Genomic DNA, 24286 nt, shown 5'->3' on the forward strand with positions numbered 1-24286 from the left:
GAGCTTCTGCTTGCTACTAGTTTTAATGGCATTCATTGGTAAGATTTCAGTTGATAGATGTATTTGATGCATTTTCTTTCTTTACACATTCACAGTGTGTATCTGACGCTAACCTTATGCTAACGTTTAGATGCTTTTCAACTTTAGCAAAGTTACTGAACAGAACTGAATCAACATTGAACTGACTCAAGCTGACTAATGACAGTTGTCTTCAGGAGAGTTGCTTACAGTTGAAACAGAAGTCATTTCATAACTGATTCATTTTTAAATGCTGTTATTGTGCTTTTTATTTCTGTTAAGCTGCTTCAAACAATCTGTATTGTATATTGAGCTATACAAATAAATGTCACTTGATTTGACTTGCTTATTTAACATTCTTCTCAGGTGCCAGTATACAAGACAGCATTACCCCAACATCTCCTGCAATCCAAGCAATGATCAATGAAAAAATTACAATCTCTTGTAAATACCATTACACTCTGTCAATGAATAATCTACAGTGGTATCGACATTATCTCAACTCTGCGCCGGAATTCCTGGTTCTAATCATGGAGTCAGGACAAAATCATACGGCTACACCTCCTCACCCTCGGCTGACAGCTTCAGTCAATAAAGAAAACAAGACTGTGAATCTGGAAATCTTTCCTGCAGATGTGAAGGATTCTGCAGTGTATTACTGCGCACTGCAGCCCACAGTGGGAGGAAATGCATGCACACCATACAAAAACCTTCTCAGAGCTAAACGGAGAAGAAAATGGTTTAAATCAGTATGAGACCAAAGAGTCTGGACAAATGCCACAAGGGGGCAGAACTTTTTTACCACACTCAACAACATCAGAAGCATGCACGGATGTTGACGTGTAACAAGTGGTACTAGACTGCTCAGAAACAAATAGCAACACTTTAAGATTGTGAACAGAGGCATAGCTGATCAGTAAATTCAGGATGAGAAGATCAGTGGTATTAATTCTCGTAGCTGCATCAGGTAGGCTATTTTTGTAAAATTATACTAATTTTTAAAATTAATGCATAATTTCTCAATTTAATAAAAAACAGATTTTATATTTATGTAAGTATTCACATACCACTTTTTACTTCCTTTCCAGTTGCTCTTGGTGATCGCATTGTCCCAGATCAAGCTGTTATTATCAGTGAAGAAACTCAACGGGTGACATTGAGTTGCTCGTATGAAACAAGCAGTGAATATGTTGATCTTTATTGGTGCAGACAGTATCCTAAAAGTGAGCCACAGTACATACTGTGGAAAAGTGCACGACAAAGAAGTGGGAGTAACATACCAGATCCTCATTTTGAATCTTCTACAACCAGAACATCCACTGAACTGATTATTAAAGCAGCTACTCTGAAAGATTCAGCTCTCTATTACTGTGCTCTTTGGAAAGACCCAGTGATACAAAGTTTCTGAGAAGCTTTACAAAAACACACATGCTTTGAACTCAAAATCATCAAAGTATTAGCCAAACCAAAATGTATTATCTGCCAAAACCATTACTGTATGTGGGAACACCAGTTCCTAGGATAGCAAAGTCCACTAAAGGAGGTAGAGCTTTTTCACATTTGGCTACCAAACTCTGGAATAGCCTTCCTGATAATGTTCGGGGTTCAGACACACTCTCTCTGTTTAAATCTAGATTAAAAACGCATCTCTTTCGCCAAGCATTCGAATAATGTATCTCTTAAATTGTGAGTGTAGTTGCATCTGCATTTTTATTCTTTAGCTTGGGTTAAACTAATTTTACTTTGTTGGATCAGCAGCTATGCTAATGATGTCTCTATTTTGTTTCTATGTTTTGCCACGGGATTTACATCCCGTGGTAACTAGGATTTACACAAGCTCCAGTCTGGATCCAGAACACCTGAGAAGAGATGATGCTGACCCTCAGAGGACCCCAGATGATCCTAACCTTGAATCAACAAACAGAACTAACAATTATTGCTACATGTGTGACTGCATCCTATAATTACTATTAATTAATAATATTGATAGTTCATCATCTAGCTGACTACGTCTTGTATTATTATTATTATTTTTATTTTTCTAAAATCCTGTCAAACGTGCACAAACTACTAGCTACTACTAAATATTGTAGAAACATAATTTTCTGTAAAGTTGCTTTGTAATGATTTGTATTGTTAAAAGCGCTATACAAATAAACTTGAATTGAAATTGAAAAAAACCTGCAACTGATACAGCAGCCAAAACCAAGAGATTTATAAATTTAATGAAGCAGCATTGTGTAGTGCACTGTGAGGACAGAAGTGTTGAAATGCAGAACATGTACATAAACTGATATATGTATAATATTTGGATTACTGACTACAATTTACCAAAAAAATCCATGTAATTACTCAGAAAGATACATTTACTGTACATGTATATATACACATTTATAGTAAAAGTATATACAAGTACTTATATTACAAAAATCCAAACCGTTAAAATAATTGTTATTAGCATTAGATATTAAAACCATACTTTAGAGTCTGACACCAAGTTTAGTAACATTATGTGAATTTTATTCAGTTTTGGTGATTAATTTGGGTTTTGAGTTAAGTCTGATTCTGTTGTATAATAAAATATAATATTCAACCTAAATTTATTATGCTAATATGTTCTGTAAATAATTTAGTGGCTTTTTTTTAGCTGGACCCCCAATTCTAGACCTAAAGTGTGTGTTAGGGGTCAGTAGAAGGGGCTTTGGTGTTCTGACACCATCTAAGTCATCCTGAGGATGTGGTTTTGAAATAGATAAGCTACAAGCTGAGCTGTCAGTCAGAACATGGGCCTGAACAATGCTACTTTGTTTATTTGGCTTACTATCTACTTTCGGAGGTGAGTAGCTCAATTTCTGTTTAATTTTAATACCTTCAATCTTGTAACCACATTTTTTTTTTTTTTTAATGAGATTATCTTCCCAGGACCTTTACAATAAACCCAACTGAGGTCAGGTTCACAGAGGTCAACCAAAATACAACACCATAACAAACCTACACTTACAACTCATTTCTCTTTTTCAGTAAGAGCAAACACCGACTGCGTTGTACAAAACCCTAAATCTGGCATAACAAAGCACATTAAAGTACTTAAAAATATACTTAAACCATAGAAACCCTGAATCCACTTGAATCCACATATGTTTCATATCTAGTCTGATTCACACAATAATTATACTGTTCAGGACATTATTATTATTATTAATGTATTTATTATTAAGTGCTGAAACTACTGTATGGCTGACCAATTATAGTAAATGAATAGCCATTATTTTATTAGATTAAAATGAGGTAGAGAATAATTACAGAAGACCATGTATTATTATTAAAGAGAGTAAAATTATGTTCTTAAAACAATTTTTGCACTGTTTATTTTTCTCCTCGTGAAAAGGGTGAGTAAAGGTTAACGGGTAAATAAATCTGACAATAAAATTCTTATACATAAGTAGAGATTACATTTTTCTAAATATTACACATTTTCATATGATTCAGATCATATCGAATTCATACGAGATCATCACCTTGTAAAATTACTAGGTTTTCCTGTGAGATCAGGTTGGAGATTCTAATCTGATGTCAATTTCACACAGACCAGCAAACAGTTTACAATTTTTGATGCATAAAAATAATATCTAAGTAATCACTGCAGTATAGTCACCAATGACTTTAGGGTGTAGCTCTGTAGAACTACAGATGAAGACAAATTTTTTGCATGTGCTTTTTTTTACTATATTGATCTTCTATGATTCTTGTTTGCTTATACAAAAATATTTTGCATGTCTTTTAATTATATAAAAAGTGGATATGGTTGTCTTCCCAATGGGTACAACACTGTGTCAAGAGGTGGAGCTCTAAGATTACTTTGACTTACAGTAGTTTGACTTGGCTTATTTTCTAATGTGGAATCATATCACCATCACTGTGTCAGAGTATCATCCAACATGTGCCTGCCTGTCTTTCTCATTTTGGTACTTCATATAGGTGAGTTTTGATTCATTTCTCAAAATCCATGACTTAAATTAATGAATAGATTGTGATCAGTTAAAATACTTTTATTGTCTTATTCAATCTCCTTTCTTGTTTATTTCATTTATTTATTTTTGATTTCTGATAGGTAACATCCTGACAAACATGATAACGTCCCATGACTCCCAAAAACAAGTTTTAGAAGGTAAAAATGTAATACTCACATGCAACTACAGTGGAGTACCTGATAATCTCCATTGGTACCGTCAGTATCCCAGATCTTCACCAAAGTTCCTCCTTCACATCTATGAAAGTGGGGTGATGAGTGACAACATACCACAGCGTTTAACTCCAAGAATTAATAAAAAAACGAAACGAGTGGATCTGGAGATCTCTTCTGCTGCAGTATCAGACTCTGCTGTGTACTACTGCGCTCTGAGGCCCACAGTCACAGGAAACAAAGCTAGGCTGTACAAAAACATGAGAAATGTATGACAAGTGAAGCGTTGTGAATATATACTAAGATATATTTTTTTCAGCTTCTTTTATACATCACAATTTTAAAGGGTTAGTTCACCCAAAAAGGAAAATTATGTCATTAATGACTCATGTAATACCCTCATGTCATTCCAAACCCGTAAGACCTCCTTTCATCTTCGGAACGCAGTTTAAGATATTTTAGATTTAGTCTGAGAGCTCTCAGTCCCTCCATTGAAAGTGTGTGTATGGTATACTGTCCATGTCAGAAAGGTAAAAAAATCATCTTCAAAGCAGTCCATGTGACATCAGAGGGTCCGTTAGAATTTGTTTGTCAGTAATGCTATTCCTATTTTGTCTGTGGTTTATCTCCCTCTTAACAGGTAAGATAAATTCAATTAATCAAACAAACACAACTTAAGAACAAAACAATATAACATACTTCACTTCAGTAGTTCTGTTCATCTCCATTCATTATTCCCATCATTCTTCCTCTCTTTCCTTTCTCTTAGGTGATGCCTCTAGTGAAGGAATAGCACCAGTCTCTCCTAATGAATTTGTCTCAGAAGGGAACACAATCACCCTGTCCTGCAATTACAATGGATCAGCTACTACAGATGCTTTCCTTTGGTATCATCTGTACCCGAGATCCAGACCAGACTTCCTGTTTCTAGTTAATGAAGCTGGATTTAAGCAACCAGCGGATCCTCCAATTCCTGGAATATCTGCTAGATTAAATGAGGAGAAAAATCTTGTAGATCTGCAGATCACTGGCACTGCATTAACTGATTCTGCTCTGTACTACTGTGCCCTGCAGCCCACAGTGACAGGAAACACACATGCACTGTACAAAAATCAGACACATTAAAATAGAAACTGCAATCTGTTTTAAGTGCTCATTGGATCATTATGCATTGATTTTGATCCAGCATTTGGGAGCCAATGATTAAGAATGAGATTTTGACTTTCAGTTGGCTAATCATTGTCTCCTTATCAACTGACCTTATGTTTAAGAAAACAGAATACTAAAATACATATAATCAGAATTTAAGGACATGCATTTAGTAAACCACTCTAACAGTTCTCATCGGTATACAGTATACATTTTGACACATTTTAGTCCGAATTTTGTCAGCGTATCTAGTACATTGCTATCATGTTGTTATGCTGCACATTAATGGATTTTCTTATTTTTCTCATTACTGCATTTCAGAGTATAAATACAAAATATTAATAAATCAACCATTACTAAAGCATTAATCTGTGATCTAATCACTTTACCTACTCAAGTTTGTTGTCAAGAAGTTGCCATTTTGATATGATGCCAAATCATATTAAACACTTATAAACACTTCATGCATAATAAAGCCATATGAAATAGTTTTCAACACAGTATAGCATGTCCCATCATTGGATGTGTCATATTCCCAATTCCATACCTTCTGTGTTTCATTTTACATCAAAGATGGTTTTCTTGTTTTTTTTTGTTTTTTTTTTTGTTTTTTTTGAAAGATTTCCATAATGAAAGGTTTAATTTCTAAAGATTCTGTTGCAACAGAGGACAAAATTGTAAATTCTTTATTGCAGCCACTTGGTGGCATTATTTCCAGTCGTATATCTCATAAAACAGAAGTCTTGCCAGACTAACAGATTAACAGTGAAGATGCTTAGGATTCATCCTGTATAAATTCAAATGACTGCTATGAAATCAGCAAAATTTAAAGTCAAGTATACTGTCTGCATCAGTCCAACTACTTGTCCTTAAACAGCTATCGCAATTAGTATTGCAAAGTAATTAGGAAAAAACATAACAAAATGTACTGCAGATGATTTTATTTATTTATGTGTTTGTTTGTTTGTTTTATTTATTTATTTTTGCAGTGGCAAAAAAGAAATGACAGACAATTTCCTCAGATTTCATTTGTAGGAAATCCTTTGGGTGGAGCTTGATGAGAATGGGTACAGCAGAAGTTAGACCTGTCCTCATCTTGTATATGATCTCCTACAGTCATAATGATTTTGTTTTACCTTAATGTTTTGTCACTTCTAACAGGTATGTAAATTTGATATAATTTTTACATATTTTATATATATATATCTTATATTTGCTAGGAGACTATATACCCCTATAAAACATATCAACAAACAGATACAATTACTGAAGGTGAACTATTATAACTGTTCTACGGTTGTCTATATTTTCTCAGAGACTGTTTTTGCGAATGCAATAACACCCCTCTTTACTGAAAAGCATGCTTTTGAAGGAGAAAAGGCGACTGTTTCATGCAACTACAGTGGAAGTAACATACAGAGTTGGCAGTGGTACAGACAGTATCCCAACACTGCCCCTGAATTTCTCTTGCAAGCTTTGGAAAGTTTGGGTCCAGCGCAGAAGGACCGTCATGTTGCTGAAGCTCAAAAGGACAAAAAACATCTGAAACTGGAGATCTCCAAAACTGAGGTGGCAGATACTGCAATATACTACTGTGCCCTGGTGCCCACAGTAACAGGAAACCCTTCAACACTGTACAAAAACCTGAGATGAGGAGGAAAACAGAAAGAAAGAAAGAAAGAAAGAAAGAAAGAAAGAAAGAAATAATGTTTCTATAGATGTTAAATGCCAATAAAGAACTTTTAAAATGTTCAGCTAAATATTTTGTATTATGAATAATTACATTTTTCTCTCACAGCTGATTGATTCAAATGTATTACTGCAGACACTGGTGGCATTATTAGTATCTCATAACACACTGTAGCATTGTCAGCAGTGATGCTAAGGTTTAATCTACTGACAAAAACTGGTATAAATTTATTAGGATCTAAAATCAAACATTCCTTCTACATCATTTAGACAACTTGTACCTAAATAACTACTGCAATTAGTAATACAAACTAATTCGTAATCAGTGAAGTAATAGCATAAAATGTACAGCAGATGGCAGTGTTCACTCAAATTACCAAAGAGATTTGAATCTTCGGTTAAAGTAACAGTTCAAAAAGGAAATGTAAATTCAGTCAGAGTCTGTGAGTTATGAAGTTTGAGCTGCTTGTGATGATCCATGATGTTTCTATACAGTGTCTGGTTCATTCTTCTCTTTACAGGTAAGATATGTGACCTTCATCCTTTTAAATAAACTTCCCAAATATACTGTAAGTCATCAGACATTAATCATTTCTGTTGAATGGGAATTCAACTGCAATACTCTGCCTGTTTCAGGTGATGCATGTGGAGAAGGAATAGCTCCTCTCTCCTCGTCTGAACTTGTTACCGATGGTGACTCCATTACTTTGGTCTGCAATTACAATGGGACTTACAATAGTGATTCTCTCCTGTGGTATCGTCAATTCAGCAGCTCCAAACCAGAGTTTTTGTTTCTGGTTAGTGAAGCCAAATTCGAGCAGCCAGCTGACCCTCCAATACCTGGAGTGTTTGCTAAATTAAATGAGGAGAAAAACCGAGTGGTTCTGGAGATCTCCTCTGCTTCAGTATCAGACTCTGCTCTGTACTACTGTGCCCTGCAGCCCACACTGACAGGAAAACCCAAAACACTGTATGAAATTAAGGGCAAAAAAACTAAACGAACAATCTGATGAACTACACTAAATAGTAGATTAAACCTCTATATGACTGTGTCTTTATTGCATGATGCTCTAAACATATATTTGTATAATGCTGCAACCTCAGAATGTTCATAACCGGAAAGCTTGGCTCAGTTGTTTTCTTACTTAACAAATAGTGCAAAATAAATAATAATTTGTCCCAACTAAAGTAACAGCTCAAATGAAGTCACAAAAGACATCAATAACATTATTTTACAAACCAAGCAGGCAGACCATCCACACACTTCTCCTCAATTTACAGGAGACCTTCAAACATATTAAATTGATGCCTTCACTTGTTTAATAAGTTGTTTGTAATGAACTAAGAAAATGAAATGTATTAATGTATAGAAAAAATGTTTATTTGGTTTTGCTTTATTGTTTTGGTAATTCATTAAGGTATTTACATTTGTTAAAATAAAAATTGTTGATAAATGATGAACAACACACTTCTTAATTCAAAGATGCCCTTATGACACATTTAAGATGCATACTGTGCAAATGCTTTTACTTGTTCTTTAAGATAAATATTTTGCAGATGCCTTTACTTGTTCATTTTAGTTGTTTTCGATGTCCAGTAAATATAAGAACATATAATCATTTTTTTTAAGAATTGCACAGGGAATATTTGGATGTTGTGTGAAATATCTGTGTCCACTATTAATTTCTAAGAGTCAACAGAGTCCCACAATCCTTTGGGTGGAGTTTGGTGAGAATGGGTACAGCAGTGGGAGGCCATATATCCACAAATCTTATTTTGTATATGATCTCTAACAGTCATATAACTGACAGTCATAATGGTGATGTTTTATCTCACCGTTCTGGCACTTCTTACAGGTATTTACATTTGATATTTATATTTGTTAATATATCTATATACTGTATGTCTACAAAAGTATATTAATGAAGATACAATTACTGAATGTGCACTAATTGTTCTGTTGTGATTTCCCAGAGAGTGTTCTTGCAAATGCAATAACAGCCCTGTCTTCTGAAAATAATGCTTTTGAAGGAGGAAAAGCGACTCTTTCATGCAACTATAGTGGAAGTAGCATACAGAATTGGCAGTGGTACAGACAGTATCCCAACACTGCCCCTGAATTTCTCTTGCAAGCTTTTGAAAGTTTGGGTCCAGCGCAGAAGGACCGTCATGTTGCTGAAGCTCAAAAGGACAAAAAACATCTGAACCTGGAGATCTCCAAAACTGAGGTGGCAGATACTGCAATATACTACTGTGCCCTGGTGCCCACAGTAACAGGAAACCATTCAACACTGTACAAAAACCTGAGATGAGGAGGAATTAATTTTATTTACATCTTTAGCTAATTTTCTAAAACTTTTAATGATATCCCAAATAATATTCTTCTAACGTCAAAGTGTTCATCACACAGAGACAGTATTTATCAGATAAAATGAAGATTTAGAGGGCGGAGCTCTCTTACTAAGATGGTGATTCAAAGTCTCTCTACTTTCACTGACTTTGTCATCGGTCCTTTTCTGAAGATCATCCATCATGTTTCTCTTTTGTTGGACACTTTCATTATTCTTCGGTAAGAGACATTCAAATTGTGTGTGTGTTTATGATGCTAAAATCTTTATTTTAATAATAAAAATGAATATCTTTTTTTTACAGATATTTCTTTTGCGAACACAATACAACCATTATCCTCTGAAAAGCATGTTTTCAGAGGTGAAAACGTGATTCTTTCTTGTAACTACAGTGGCAACGTAGAAAATCTGCAGTGGTATCGTCAATATCCTGGATCTCGACCAGAGCACCTCATTCTTGTCACTGAATATTCAGAACCTGATCTTTCACGTCGTCTGTCAGCAAAAGCCACAAAAGACCTAAAACAAGTGAATCTTACAATCTCCTCTGCTGAAGAAACAGATTCTGCCATGTACTACTGCGCCCTGCAGCCCACAGTGACAGGAAACCTGAAAACACTGTACAAAAACTTGGCATGTAACACATCAATTTGTTAACATCAGCAGAAATAGTTAAGGTCATGTCATCATAGACAAAAAATATCTTTCCAAACCCTGGTAATCCCAAAAAATAAATAAATTGATGCATTTGTTGTCTCACACCTATCTCACTTTGCCCAAAAGAGGGTGCTATGCACTACGAACTGTAATGGTCTTCATGTGATGATCTCCAAATTCACCACACAACTATCTGAATAATATACAGTACAGTAGATATTTTTTGTTGATAGTACTGTACAGAAGTCAGCCTCAGTGCATAGCATTATGGATAATTACCATATAAATTTAAATGCTGATCTATTCATTACTGTTTTCTTGTTTTTGCTTCATTTATTCTACCACTGCAAGCATGTTGTATTTTAATGGGGTGCTGTTTATTCCAAAAAAAAACAAAACAGGGAAGTCTCCTGCACAGAGCAGGGAGTCGTTCTTAGGGTGGGACTACAAAAGAAAAATACAGAAGGCACTTGAGTCACTGCTTTTGCTCTTTCTGTGTGTCAGTGTGACAATGCTGTTCTTTTACTTTACAGTCATGGCACTTCTTACAGGTGATTGATTTATATTTATATCAGAGCTATGTTGTTATTTTTTGAGAATATATAAACACATTCCATAAATACATACTTATTCTGAATTAATGTAATCTTCTTCTCTTATTGTCTTTCCAGATGCTGTTCTTGCAAATGCAATAACATCCCGCTCTACTAAACAGCATGTTTTAGAAGGAGGAAAGGTTACCATTTCTTGCAACTACAGTGGAAGCAATATTAATAGTCTTCAGTGGTACAGACAGTCTTCCAACACTGCACCTGAATTTATCTTGCAAGCTTTTGAAAGTTCGGGACCACAACAGAAGGATCGTTATATTGCTAAAGTTCAAATGAATGAAAAACAACTCGATCTGGACATCTCCAAAACTGAGATGGCAGACGCTGCAATATACTACTGTGCCCTGGTGCCCACAGTAACAGGAAACCCTCCAACACTGTACAAAAACCTGAGATATGACTCTCACATTGACTGCAATGCACTCTGATCCTGGTGATACATGTGAATTATACATTTTATAAAAAAATTTCTGTTGCACAATTATCAAGTATTAATTTATCAGTTTGAAATTTTACATTAATCCATACTTCTGTTCAGAAAGGTATTAATCTTTCTAATACAATCAACTTCTGTTTACTAAATTAGTATATTAATACTTTTTCTATATGGAAACAACACAGACATCTCGCAAACATTGTTGACATAGGATCTTGTCAGCTGTAGGCTGCTGTATCTGAAGAGCCTAACATTGACAGAAAGCACCCTCACTAGATGCAAACTACTGTTGCACAGTCATAGCTGTTAAAAAAGTGCAATATCACTATCTACTGTATTACAATTAATGAACATGCATATTTATTTGTGGTGCTCAGGCAGGAGGGGGCAGTCAAGAGTTTAATTTTGAGAGGCTTATGAAGTAAACTAGTTCATTCCAACTCATGTTTTCTCATTTACCAGGTGAATTGTCTGGCAAAGTTCATCGAGACCTTAGACAAGTAGATCTGGGATTACAGATGCTGTATTCATAGATTCACCTTATCCCATATATAATAAATAGCACTGGTAACAGTAACACTTAACATATATCCGAAAAGCACTTCTCCTGCAGCCATTCAAAAAATGTATATACAGAGTCAGACATTTTTTTACAGCAGCAGCTCAACAGCAGCATAAAACTGACCCATCAGTTCTTAGTATTGCAGTATTTACCTTTTACAGTGTAACTAATATTACCTGACATTTATCATAATATGTATCTTCTATTTTTGTCAAATCCACTATAGTAATGTCCATCTTTTAAGCCTTACAAGGTTTTTAAATTACACAATGTTTCCATAAAAGAGGTGCACCTTAAAAAATAGCATACACAATAACCATTATCTATTAATAAACTATACATCTAAAAAATTAGAAATCAATCCCTTTAAAAAATTGTCATGTTGAGACGAGCCCAGTCATTATCAGAAAATAAGGAGACTGGGAAGAGAGGGTGGTGCTCTCTCACAACATACTGACAGTGCAAGAGGCTGCTCTGAGTCACTTTACTTTGGCATTACTCCTTCTCTGCAGACCATCCGTCATGTTTCTCCTTTGTTGGATATCCTTTTTATTGTTGATAGGTAAGATGATTGGATTTTTAGAGTCTTGATAAAGATTAAACAATGGGGAAAAAAGAAAATGGGGCACGTGGCTGAAGTGAGAGCAGTTATTTTGTGTTTATGATGCTAAAATCTTTTGTTAATAATAAAAATGAATATCTGTTGTTGTTTGTTTTTTTCAGGAAATTCCTTTGCAAACACAATACAACCATTATACTCTGAAAAGCATGTTGTCAGAGGTACAAATGTGATTCTTTCTTGTAACTACAGTGGTGATGTAAACAATCTGCAGTGGTATCGTCAATATCCTGGATCTCGACCAGAGCACCTCATTCTCATCACAGAATATTCAGAACCTGATCTTTCACGTCGTCTGTCAGCAAAAGCTTCAAAAGACCTAAAACAAGTGAATCTTACAATCTCCTCTGCTGAAGAAACAGATTATGCCATGTACTACTGTGCCCTGCAGCCCACAGTGACAGGAAACCTGAAAACACTGTACAAAAACCTTATAAATAAACCTAAAAAATAAATCTGAATTGACATGTATTTGTAAACCATAGCAATGAAAGCTTGATGTTGCATTAAATAAAATACTAAATAAAATTTTACAAGTGCAAACATTTGTCCAATATCTTTCAATCAAACAGCAGAAACAAACTGAACAAAGCAGAGTATCTTCACATCGAAAAAAAAAACAGTGATATACAGCTGGGGTTCAAAAGTCTGACCATTACTAAAAAAAAAAGTTTTCATTACATACATATTTATTCATTTCCACCTCACTTTATCATGAAGCTGAAGAGTTTGAAAAAGTCATTCAGGTTTGACCCACAAGAGGGTGCTCTTCTGAGCTGAGAAGCTGCTTCACCTTACTACAGTACCAAACTCTAATAAAGATCTTATATTTAGTCATCGAAGATACCTGTATTCCTGATGAGCTAAATCTTTCATTAAAGAAAATGTAATTATGAAAGTATGAATATAACATACTGTAGTAGCCTCAACACAAAGTTTCTGTTGTTGCCCACAGGGTGGAGCTCTGCAGTATGATACTCAAGCTCAGGCTAAATGTGACTGACACAAGGTTGAGTTTGACACTTCAAGCTTTCTGTCTACTGAACAGTGACCATGTTTACTGTTGTCTTTATTGTATTTTCACTGCTCACTGGTAAGTAATAATTTAACACTCACTGTTTCATTAACATCAGTACCAGTCAACTGAACATGTTACAGTAACTCTCTTCTGCATCACTATAGATTAAGATTTATGTTGAACAAAAATTACTTTAAAGCATTTTCTCTCCTCTTCTTTTACAGAAAGTGCTGGTGCATATACAATAGAATCTCTCTTACCGGAAAAGCATGTTTTAGTTGGACAAAGTGCTGTTATCTTTTGCTAATACAGTGGCATTGGGCCCAGCTTTAAGTGGTATCGCCAATATCCAAGATCCAGACCAGCATACCTTACTTATAACACAGAGACTGTGTTTTCATCCGAACCTACTTTACGTCTCAAAGCAGTGGCTAAAAAAGAAATCACAGAAGTGGAACTGGAGATCTCCTCTGCTGAAGTCAAAGACTCTGCTGTGTATTACTGTGCTCTGGTGCCCACAGTGACAGGAAACCCACCTGCTCTGTACAAAAACATAATACATTATACATCTTGCATTCCCCAAACATTGTGACACACCAGCTAATTAATTGTAATTAGGAACAATAGATTAATGATGCAACTGTCCTTATTGTTCCAAATCTAATGAAACACTGTAAGGTCTTCTGATTTGAAGAAAGGACAACCCATCAGCCAAGATAAAGTCTCAGCCAGAGGGTGGAGCAAATTCACAAAGTCTTTGAATGTGTGAAAGGCTGATCCATTTAGAGTCATCCTGCGTTGATAGTTTTACAATCACTCTTCATCAGAAACCATCATGTTTCTGTGTTGTTGGATAGCACTGACATTACTCATAGGTAAATAATTGAATTCATGATATTATTCTTGTTTATTAAAAATTATTTTTTGATGTGTTATATTGTATATCAATTTGTGCACAAGTTTCTTACTTTTAGTGTTAGTTTAATTAATGCAGTTGCACTTTATCCATTCAGGAAATTCTTTCACTGACACAATCCAACCATTGTCTTATGAAAGGCATATTTTCAAAGGCGACAATGTGACTCTGTCCTGTAACTACAGTGGTTTTGTAAACAATCTTCAATGGTATCGGCAATATATGGGATCAAGACAGGAGTTCCTGATACTTGTAAATGAAGATTCAGAGGCATCTGAGCCTTCTCTTCGTCTGTCAGCAAAAGACTCAAAAGAAAAGAAACAAGTGAATCTTACAATCTCTTCTGCTGAAGTGACAGATTCTGCTGTGTACTACTGCGCTCTGAGGCCCACAGTGACAGAAAGCCCAGAAGCACTGTACTAAAACTCTGATTTCAGAGGAATCATTTTGTATTGTGTAAGTTTTTTTTCTTCAAAATTGCAAATAAAATAAGATTACTTCTGTCTTTCTACTTCAAAGTTGCAATGTGTTATTTGCTTTATCTTTGTAATTCATTTTGAAATTTACAAGAAATATCTGAATGAAAAAAAAAATTCTACACCATTTTTTGTGTGCGTTTTGCTACATGTATACTTAAGTTTAAAATTTCCATGAACAATCCAACCCCATTGTTTCCATTAAACAGAAAGCATTCATTTTCTGTTTGATTTCAGTTTCTTAAAATGGGATAAATATGCCATATATGTTTGCATTATGAGGTGCTACAGTAATTTCCATGTGCACAGCAAAAATTTAAGAAAAATGTCAGTAACTTAATGTTTTCAATTTTTCTCGCTATAAAGTGATGCCAAAGTATAACCCTACAGAACAGCTATATGACGGATACTTAAGAACGTTCTAACTTGGCAGAAGTCATCATCAGAGGGTAAAAATACAAATACTGTCCAAGTCCTCAGTGATTTGTGAAAGTCTAAATGTGTTTGTTCACCCAGAAGAGGGCGTTCTTCTCTTTTCTGTGTCCCTCAACACTTGTCATGAAAGTCAAATCTTGCCACCGGGTGGAGCTCCAGGCTTCAATCACTGTGTTCCAGTCAGGAAAAACACATCTGAGTTTGTCATTTCATTCCATCATGCTGCTCTGTGCACTTGTAATATTTTCAGTACTTGCAGGTGAGATTTGTTTATCACGTCCTCTTTTGATTTAATATGTTAGTATTGCATTTATCTGATCACAACACTAAATTTAGTATGTCTTTTTTTTTAGGAGACTCTCTTGGTGATCTAATAACATCTCATGGTTCTGAAAAACAAGCTCAAGATGGTAACAGTGTTACTCTCTCCTGCAACTACACTGGCACTGTTTTTAATCTACTGTGGTATCGTCAGTATCAAAGATCCAAACCAGAACTCCTTCTGTACATGACTGAATCTGGAGATCCAGTTAAAGAAGATCCATCAGCCCACTGGTTATCTGCTAAAGTTGACAAAAACAGAAAGCTCATGGATCTGGAAATCAGCCCTGCTAAAGTATCAGACTCTGCACAGTATTACTGTGCCCTGAAGCCCACAGTGACAGGAAACTCTTTTCCTCTGCACATAATCTTTCTTTATATAACTCATGCTTTTTATTGATGCTTAACAAACATTCTACAGGATGTATTATTTTTCAGTGACTGAATGAGCCATCAGTAACACAAGCGTCTCTTAATGAATCCTTAACGATTAATACTACACATATTTCCATAGATACACGTAGGCACAGCTTAATGTGGAAAGGAGCAGAAGAGTTCAAAGAGGCTTGATACACACCTAGTCATTGAACATTAAATTCAAACCACATACAACAATGATCATCATGTGCTCTGTTCTAACATTTGTCTTGAGTTATGGTAAGCCACAGTCTTTTGACACCTTTTACTAATTGTATTAATGTACAACTTGATTTTGAACTATGATTTTGGTAACACTGAATTGTTCATCTACTTTGCAGGTGAAGCTATAAGAGTCCTATCAGTTCAGATAAAGTATATGTGTCTTTAAACGAAGGCAGTAATGCTACACTGTCCTGTACCTTCGATGAATCAGCTTACCGCCTCCACTGGTATCGACAGAAGACTGGATCGAAGTTAGAGTTTCTGCTGCTAATTGATAAATCCACTAAAGTTGTAGTGCCAGCTAGTCCAGCTCTTCTGCATACAGTATGTCCACTAGCATCCATAACAACAATCGTGTGGATCTGGAGATCTCCTCTGTATTACTGTGCTCTGCAGACCACAGTGACAGGAAAGTTTGCAACACAGTACAAAAACAATATTTTGATAATTATTTTAAATGAATAAATTACTTGTACTGAGGTTTTGGCTTATATGCAGTCCTCTATGATTCTCTGTTTATACTGCATTTCAGCAATCACAGTTTAACTACTCATGACCACCAACAGGACCTGCAGTGTGACATGGTAATCTCCATCTTTAAAAAGTCATATACAGCATTTTATAATTCAAATTAATACTTATTTTATTCATAGTTATTTAACCTCTAATCAATTGCTATAAAGAATATTAGTTCAAAACTTTATTAAAATTGTAAAGAAAAGAAAAAATGTTGGCCACCTGGTAATTGTGATGAATGACAGAAATGAAATTAAAAAAAAAAATACATTTAAAAATAAAATAAAAACGGACACTTATATCTCCACCATTTAATGTTTTCAGCTAAAGTTTAAGCATTACAAACTTATTATGCCTTTGCTTTAATATACACTGCCGAAGACTTTAAACCACAGGTCACATTAACTGGTTTAAAGACTAAGGTATAAAAACTAAATAACTTTCCCATAGGACGGAGCTTAATATCAGGATGAAGAAGCATTTTAATCTGAGGGAGGATGTCAGAATTCAAAGACATCCAGTCTGAATGATCCTCAAGTCTTTCAGATTCTTCTTCAGATTTCTGCTGTCATGATTATTTTTACTCTCCTCAGTTTTCTGTGGATGTGTATTGGTAAGATAAAGTTCTCTCTAATCTAGACCTGCTACTTTTTCTTATTTACTACTACTTTTTTACCAGAAGTTACTGTTTGATTTATTAATTAGGCTTTTACTCTCCATTACCAGGTCACACAGAGGCAGACACAATAAAACCCTTGTCACTGAATGTAAATAGACGTGTTGGTGACAGTGTTATTCTGTCCTGCAGTTATAAAGACTATACAGCTACTGTAGATAATTTACAATGGTACAGACAATATCCCAGATCCAAACCGGAGTTCCTCCTTTTCATCTTCCCACATGGAGCTGTAAGTGACGACAGACCACCCAGATTTACTGCTGCAGTGAATCAAGACAAACAAGTGGATCTGAAGATCTCCTCTGCTGTAGAGACAGATTCTGCTCTGTACTACTGTGCCCTGGTGCCCACAGTCACAGGAAACCCCCATCCTCTGTACAAAAACTTAATACCTTAACATATCTTACATTAAACAAAAAATGAGACACACCAGCTTCTAATCATGCACAATAAATCATCGCTGAAACTTTTTTCCCTCTCTAAATATAATGAAACATTTTATTTTATAAATGTACTTTCATTTTGAGAGAAAAACAGCCAACCAGGGAAGAAGATAAAGCCTCAGCTGAATTCTAAAGTGGAATGTTTGAAAGCCTGATTCATTTAGAACCATCCTGCTTTGATAGTTTTACGATCACTCTTCATCAAAAATCATTTTTCTGTTTTGTTCGATACCACTGACATTACTCATAGGTAAATATTTATTATATATATAAATATATATAAATATATATATATATATATATATATATATATATATATATATATATATATATATATATATATATATATATATATATATATTTATTTATTTATGTATTAAAATGTATCACATTGTGAACAAGTTACTTAGCATTAATTAAATTAATACAATTGCATGTATTTTGTCCATACAGGAAATAGTTTTGCTGACACAATACAGCCATTGTCTTCAGAAAAATAAATTTTCAGAGGTGACAATGTGACTCTGTCCTGTGGTGTTGTATATGACCCTTTTGGGGGATTTCAACCAGAATTTCTGATACTTGTAAATGAAAATTCAGAGGCATCTGAGCCTTCTCTTCGTCTGTCAGCAAAAGACTTTAAAAAGACCTTTACAAAAGACCTTAATTCTTGACAGAAGTAATCATCAGAGGGAAAAATGTAAATACTGTCATTTTTATCAGTGATCCTCTATGATTCATGACGGTCTAAATGTGTTTTTTTGTTGTTGTTGTTTTTTCACCCAAAAGATGGCATTCTTCTCTAGTTTGTATTCCTCATGCACACAATCTTCTCAACACTTGTCATGAAAGGGCAAGTCTTGCCACCGGGTGGAGCTCCAGGCTTAAATCACTGTGTTCCAGTCAGGAAAAACACATCTGAGTTTGTCATTTCATTCCATCATGCTGCTCTATGCACTTGTAATATTTTCAGTACTCGCAGGTGAGACTCATTTATTTTATCACGTCCTCTTTCGATTTAAAATGTTAGTATTGCATTTATCTGATAGCAACAGTAAATTTAGTATGTCTTTTTTTTTAGGAGACTCTCTTGGTGATCTAATAACATCTCATGGTTCTGAAAAACAAGCTCAAGATGGTAACAGTGTTACTCTCTCCTGCAACTACACTGGCACTGTTTATAATCTACTGTGGTATCGTCAGTATCAAAGATCCAAACCAGAACTCCTTCTGTACATGACTGAATCTGGAGATCCAGTTAAAGAAGATCCATCAGCCCACTGGTTATCTGCTAAAGTTGACAAACACAGAAAGCTCATGGATCTGGAAATCAGCCCTGCTAAAGTATCAGACTCTGCACAGTATTACTGTGCCCTGAAGCCCACAGTGACAGGAAACTCTTTTCCTCTGCACATAATCTTTCTGTATATTAGTTATGCTTTTCATTGATGCTCAACAAACATATGTATTCTACAGTATGTATTATTTCTGATACAACTCAAATCATTTGTGATACTATCCAGTATTTGTATAATATAAATATAAGTATAATATAAAAGTTCAATAAAAATGATAAAAAAAGGAATGATTTCTAACACTTGGGTGTTATTATGAAAATGAAAAAAAAAATCAAATAAGAAAAATTGCATTAAGAATGTGAAAATAAGCAACTAGATACTCAGTTAGTTATGTATCATTATTGTGATTTTGCAATAAAAAAACAGATATGTGAGAGAGAAATAACTCTACCAATTAATGTTTTCTGGCAAAGTTTTAAAAATATTACAGTCTTTTCACTTTTTCCAGTGGGTGGAGCTTAATATCAGGATGTAGAAGCATTTTAATCTGAGGGAGGATGTCAGAATTTAGAGACATCCAGTCTGCATGATACTCAAGTCTTTCAGATTCTTCTTCAGATTTCTGCTGTCATGATTATTTTCACTCTCCTCAGTTTTATGTGGATGTGTATTGGTAAGATAAAGTTTTATTTTTCTGTCTAGTCCAGACCAGTTACCTTTTGCTTATTTTCTACTTGCTACTTTTTACCATTTAATTACTGTCTAATTAGGCTTAATTCTCCATTACCAGGTCACACAGAGGCAGACACAATAAAACCCTCGTCACTGAATGTAAATAGACGTGTTGGTGAAAGTATTACTCTGTCCTGCAGTTATAAAGACTATTCGGGTACTGTAAATAATTTACAATGGTACCGACAATATCCCAGATCCAAACCGGAGTTCCTCCTTTTCATCTTCCCACATGGAGCTGTAAGTGACGACAGACCACCCAGATTTACTGCTGCAGTGAATCAAGACAAACAAGTGGATCTGAAGATCTCCTCTGCTGTAGAGACAGATTCTGCTCTGTACTACTGTGCCCTGGTGCCCACAGTCACAGGAAATCTAACTGCATCATACAAAAACCTCCCATGTCATCGTAAAGAAAGATGAAGCCTCAAACACTTAAATCATCCTGTCTCAAAGGCCAGTGCATAATCACCACAATAGTTTGTAATTTTGCTAAAACAAGCCATAACATACAATATAGTCATATAGTGAAAAGTTCTGACTGAAATATTACTTTTTTTGCAGAAGGCGGCGCTGTTTTTCATTCTTACATTTTGCAAGTTTGCATCTTCTGCTGCATATGAGTTTCATTTCACATTATTATTAGATTAATTTTCTGTCATTTTTGTTATTTCACAGGTCAGATTTTGCCCCTGTATTTATGATAATTTGTATGTTTAAAGTAAAAGTTAGACATTAGTATTGTTAGACAGTAGACAGTATTGTCAGTTTGTTTCAGATTACGTTGGTTAATCTAATTGGTTGTTCCCAAGCTTACTATAAAAAGAGTGCTTGCATCAATGCTGCAGTGTTCTTGTTATTGATAATATTCCAGGTATTGCTGAACAATTCTGTGAAGATAATTTCACCTATTGTTCACTTTAACAATCATCATTTATTTTTCTTATACATATTCTGCCAGAGGGAGGACCTATAGGATTCATGTTTTTCATTACCCAGCTCCAGCTTTATTGAATTTTAGGAGGAAATTGATTCTCATAGTCATTTTTGTCTCTTTATAAATAAGATGTTGTTCCTGATTTTAATCATTATTTCTCTGCTCAAAGGTCAGTTACTGATTTTTTTCCCCACTATTATTATATATTCAGTGTGAACCACATGCATGCATCTTAATTTAATTAGTCCAAATAAATAATTTATCATCTTTGATTTTTCTTCTACATAGAGAATGCTGATGCAAATACAATAAACCCACTGGTCTCAGAGAAGCACATCACGGCAGGAGACAGTGTTACCCTCTCCTGTGATTACAGTGGAGGTGTTAACACACTGCAGTGTTATTGACAATAGCCATGGCCTCAAATTGAGTTCCTTATATTTGTCACTGAGCTCAATGGCCGGTCAGAGCCTGCACTACGACTTTCATCTGTGGCTGATGAATGTAATAAATGCATGAATCTCAGCATCTTTCAGGCAGAAATGGAAGATTCTGCTTTGTACTACAGTGCCCTGCTGCCCACGGTGACGGGAAACACTGCAACACTGTAAAAAACCTGATATCATTGGCAGTAGACATACTAGATTCAACATCAGATTTTAACCAATTTTTCAAAATATTTCTACAAATCAAAGTGTGATGACTTCGCTTGAATGAAGCACAAAGGTGTTGTTTCAGAGAATATATATGAGTTTATGCATTGATAAAGCTAGAATCTTCATTACACCGTGACATATGTTTACCTCTGAGTATACAGTGACTGCTAAATGTCATGTTAAGAGGTTTGAATATAAAGACACCATAAAAAAAGCAGGCTAAACTAAATAACTTTCACATAGGGCGGAGCTTAATATCAGGATGAAGAAGCATTTTAATCTGAGGATGTCAGAATTCAAAGACATCCAGTCTGAATGATCCTCAAGACTTTCAGATTCTTCTTCAGATTTCTGCTGTCATGATTATTTTTACTCTCCTCACTTTTTTGTGGATGTGTATTGGTAAGATAAAGTTGTCAAATTTTTACTCCAATCTAGGCTGTTACTTTTTTACTTATTTACTTATGTTTTACCATTTAATTGCTGTCTAATAAGACTTTTACTCTCCATTACCAGGTCACACAGAGGCAGACACAATAAAACCCTCGTCACTGAATGTAAATAGAGGTGTTGGTGACAGTGTTACTTTGTCCTGTAGCTATAAAGACTATACAGGTGCTGTACAGAATTTACAATGGTACAGACAATATCCCAGATCCAAACCGGAGTTCCTCCTTTTCATCTTCCCACATGGAGCTGTAAGTGACGACAGACCACCCAGATTTACTGCTGCAGTGAATCAAGACAAACAAGTGGATCTGAAGATCTCCTCTGCTGTAGAGACAGATTCTGCTCTGTACTACTGTGCCCTGGTGCCCACAGTCACAGGAAATCTAACTGCATCATACAAAAACCTCCCATGACATCATTAAAGATAGATGAAGCTTCAGTTACATACAGTACTTCATCCTTTCTCAAATACCAAATGCATCACCACAATAGTCCATCCTTTCATTGAAACAAATCACATCATGCTTATTCACACCAAAGTACACATCTCCCCATGACTAAAAATTGTACAGAAAACATTACACTTAACCATATTTGCCAAGAGGTGGCGCTAAATGACTAACCTCCTTGCTTTTATCTTACAAAATAATTGTTGTTTTATTCTAGGGAATTTTTTTTAACACAGATGTTGAGCATATAATTTATTATACTTTGCTTAATGGTCAATGATTTAAATATCTGATGTGCAAGATATTTTCAGTTAGTTCAGCATTCTTGAAAACAAAGGTTCCAAAAAGGCACAGCAATGCCATTAAAAAATATATTTTTTAGTTTACCCTTTCAGTGAACTGTTCTTAAAATATCTTTTTTATTATTAGTATTGCAAAGAGCATTTTAATAATCCAAGGTAACTTTTTCTTAAAGTAAATCAATACATAAATAAAATCAGTGAAATTGGAATGGGATATCAATGGGATATCACATTTTTTATGGAACATCGATTCAAGGACCTTTTTTGAAGATAAAAAAAATGACACTCTGTGTAGTCTTATTGCTGAACGAATTAGTCAGTTTTTTGTAGTGAAAAAATCACATAGTTACATCTTAATTACTGAAAGATAAATTTGAAAGCTGCTGATGACTTCATTTTGATTCCCATCCCCACTGTTTGGAGAAGAATAAAACTTTATATGTAATCCTACAAAGCTGTCAGAAGGAGGAGCTCTTTGAGAGTGTTTTTGATTTCTGACATCTAAGTGTGCTGTCATTCTGTGACATAAAACATCATGTGGCTCTATTTACCTTTGCTCCTTTCAGCACTTGTAGGTGAGAATGTTTTTCTTTCCATGTTAATTCTTCATGCTAATTTGTCATTCATTAACATTTTTAATTATTTAGATTTTAAATATAAATGAATATTTGTGTGTGTGTGTGTGTGTGTGTAACAGGAGACTCTCTTGGTGATCTAATAACATCTCATGGTTCTGAAAAACAAGCTCAAGATGGTAACAGTGTTACTCTCTCCTGCAACTACACTGGCACTGTTTATAATCTACTGTGGTATCGTCAGTATCAAAGATCCAAACCAGAACTCCTTCTGTACATGACTGAATCTGGAGATCCAGTTAAAGAAGATCCATCAGCCCACTGGTTATCTGCTAAAGTTGACAAACACAGAAAGCTCATGGATCTGGAAATCAGCCCTGCTAAAGTATCAGACTCCGCACAGTATTACTGTGCCCTGCAGCCCACAGTGACAGGAAACTCTTTTCTCCTGTACAAAAACTTGCCAGTGGTAGAGCGTAACATCTAAAAGCTGACAGACTGGCTGACAATGTATTTGACTTTTATTCAACTGTTTTTATTTATTTTGACAAAAGTATTACTATATTGTGGGGACCTGAATTGGTCTGATATAAAAATGTGAAAAATAAAAAAAATAAAAACATGTTATGATATGACAGTACTCATCTAAACACATTCAAACAGGCACTGTGTAGAAACTATTCCTTTCCTTTTGTCCAAATTGAACATTGACAGGACATACAGTGAGCACAGAAAAGAACACCCCCATCACATTTTGATTTTATAAGTTACACTGAGTAAATACAGCTGGATAAAACAAAAAATGTGTCTGTCTTCATTTCAGGCCGCAAAGAAACAAAATGTGATTATTTTAAAGGGGGTGATTCTTTTCTATACCCACCATACTATGTGGGAGGAGCTCAGTGTTTGGTAGACTCCAGCAGAACAAATCCAAGATACAACACTGATGTTCCTTCATACAGAACCTGATAGAAACCTGAACTAAAATGTTTCTCATCTCAAATTACTGAAAGAATAACCTATTTATCAAAGAAGTGTAAATTAAATTTAAAATTACAACTAAAATGACTTTCTTTGCAGATGGAGTATGTGGATCAAGCCTGGATCAAGACCAGAGTTTCTGCTGCTGATCACAAAGTCTTCTAAAACTGTAGTTCCAGCTTCTCCAC

General features: G+C 35.0%; 1 long non-coding RNA gene and 3 gene segments (V, D, J or C); all 4 read left to right on the top strand.

Annotated features, from left to right (window-relative positions):
* The first annotated feature begins 4795 nt into the window (after positions 1 to 4795).
* LOC132154176 (T cell receptor alpha variable 36/delta variable 7-like) lies at positions 4796 to 5579 on the top strand. The segment is given in 2 exon segments: positions 4796 to 4841; positions 4971 to 5579. Coding segments are annotated over 2 exon segments (399 nt in total).
* Positions 5580 to 5955: 376 nt separating this feature from the next.
* LOC132154178 (uncharacterized) lies at positions 5956 to 10011 on the top strand. Its single transcript, XR_009437095.1, has 4 exons — positions 5956 to 6511; positions 6666 to 6833; positions 9071 to 9608; positions 9692 to 10011. It is a non-coding gene; the product is annotated as an uncharacterized LOC132154178 (long non-coding RNA).
* Positions 6829 to 8104, top strand: LOC132154177 (T-cell receptor alpha chain V region CTL-F3-like). The segment is given in 2 exon segments: positions 6829 to 7560; positions 7676 to 8104. Coding segments are annotated over 2 exon segments (417 nt in total).
* Positions 10012 to 22906: 12895 nt separating the features above from the next.
* LOC132154179 (T cell receptor alpha variable 12-3-like) lies at positions 22907 to 23657 on the top strand. The segment is given in 2 exon segments: positions 22907 to 23117; positions 23240 to 23657. Coding segments are annotated over 2 exon segments (405 nt in total).
* Positions 23658 to 24286: the final 629 nt, after the last annotated feature.

The sequence above is a fragment of the Carassius carassius genome, chromosome 12, assembly GCF_963082965.1.
Source record: "Carassius carassius chromosome 12, fCarCar2.1, whole genome shotgun sequence".
Taxonomy (NCBI): domain Eukaryota; kingdom Metazoa; phylum Chordata; class Actinopteri; order Cypriniformes; family Cyprinidae; genus Carassius; species Carassius carassius.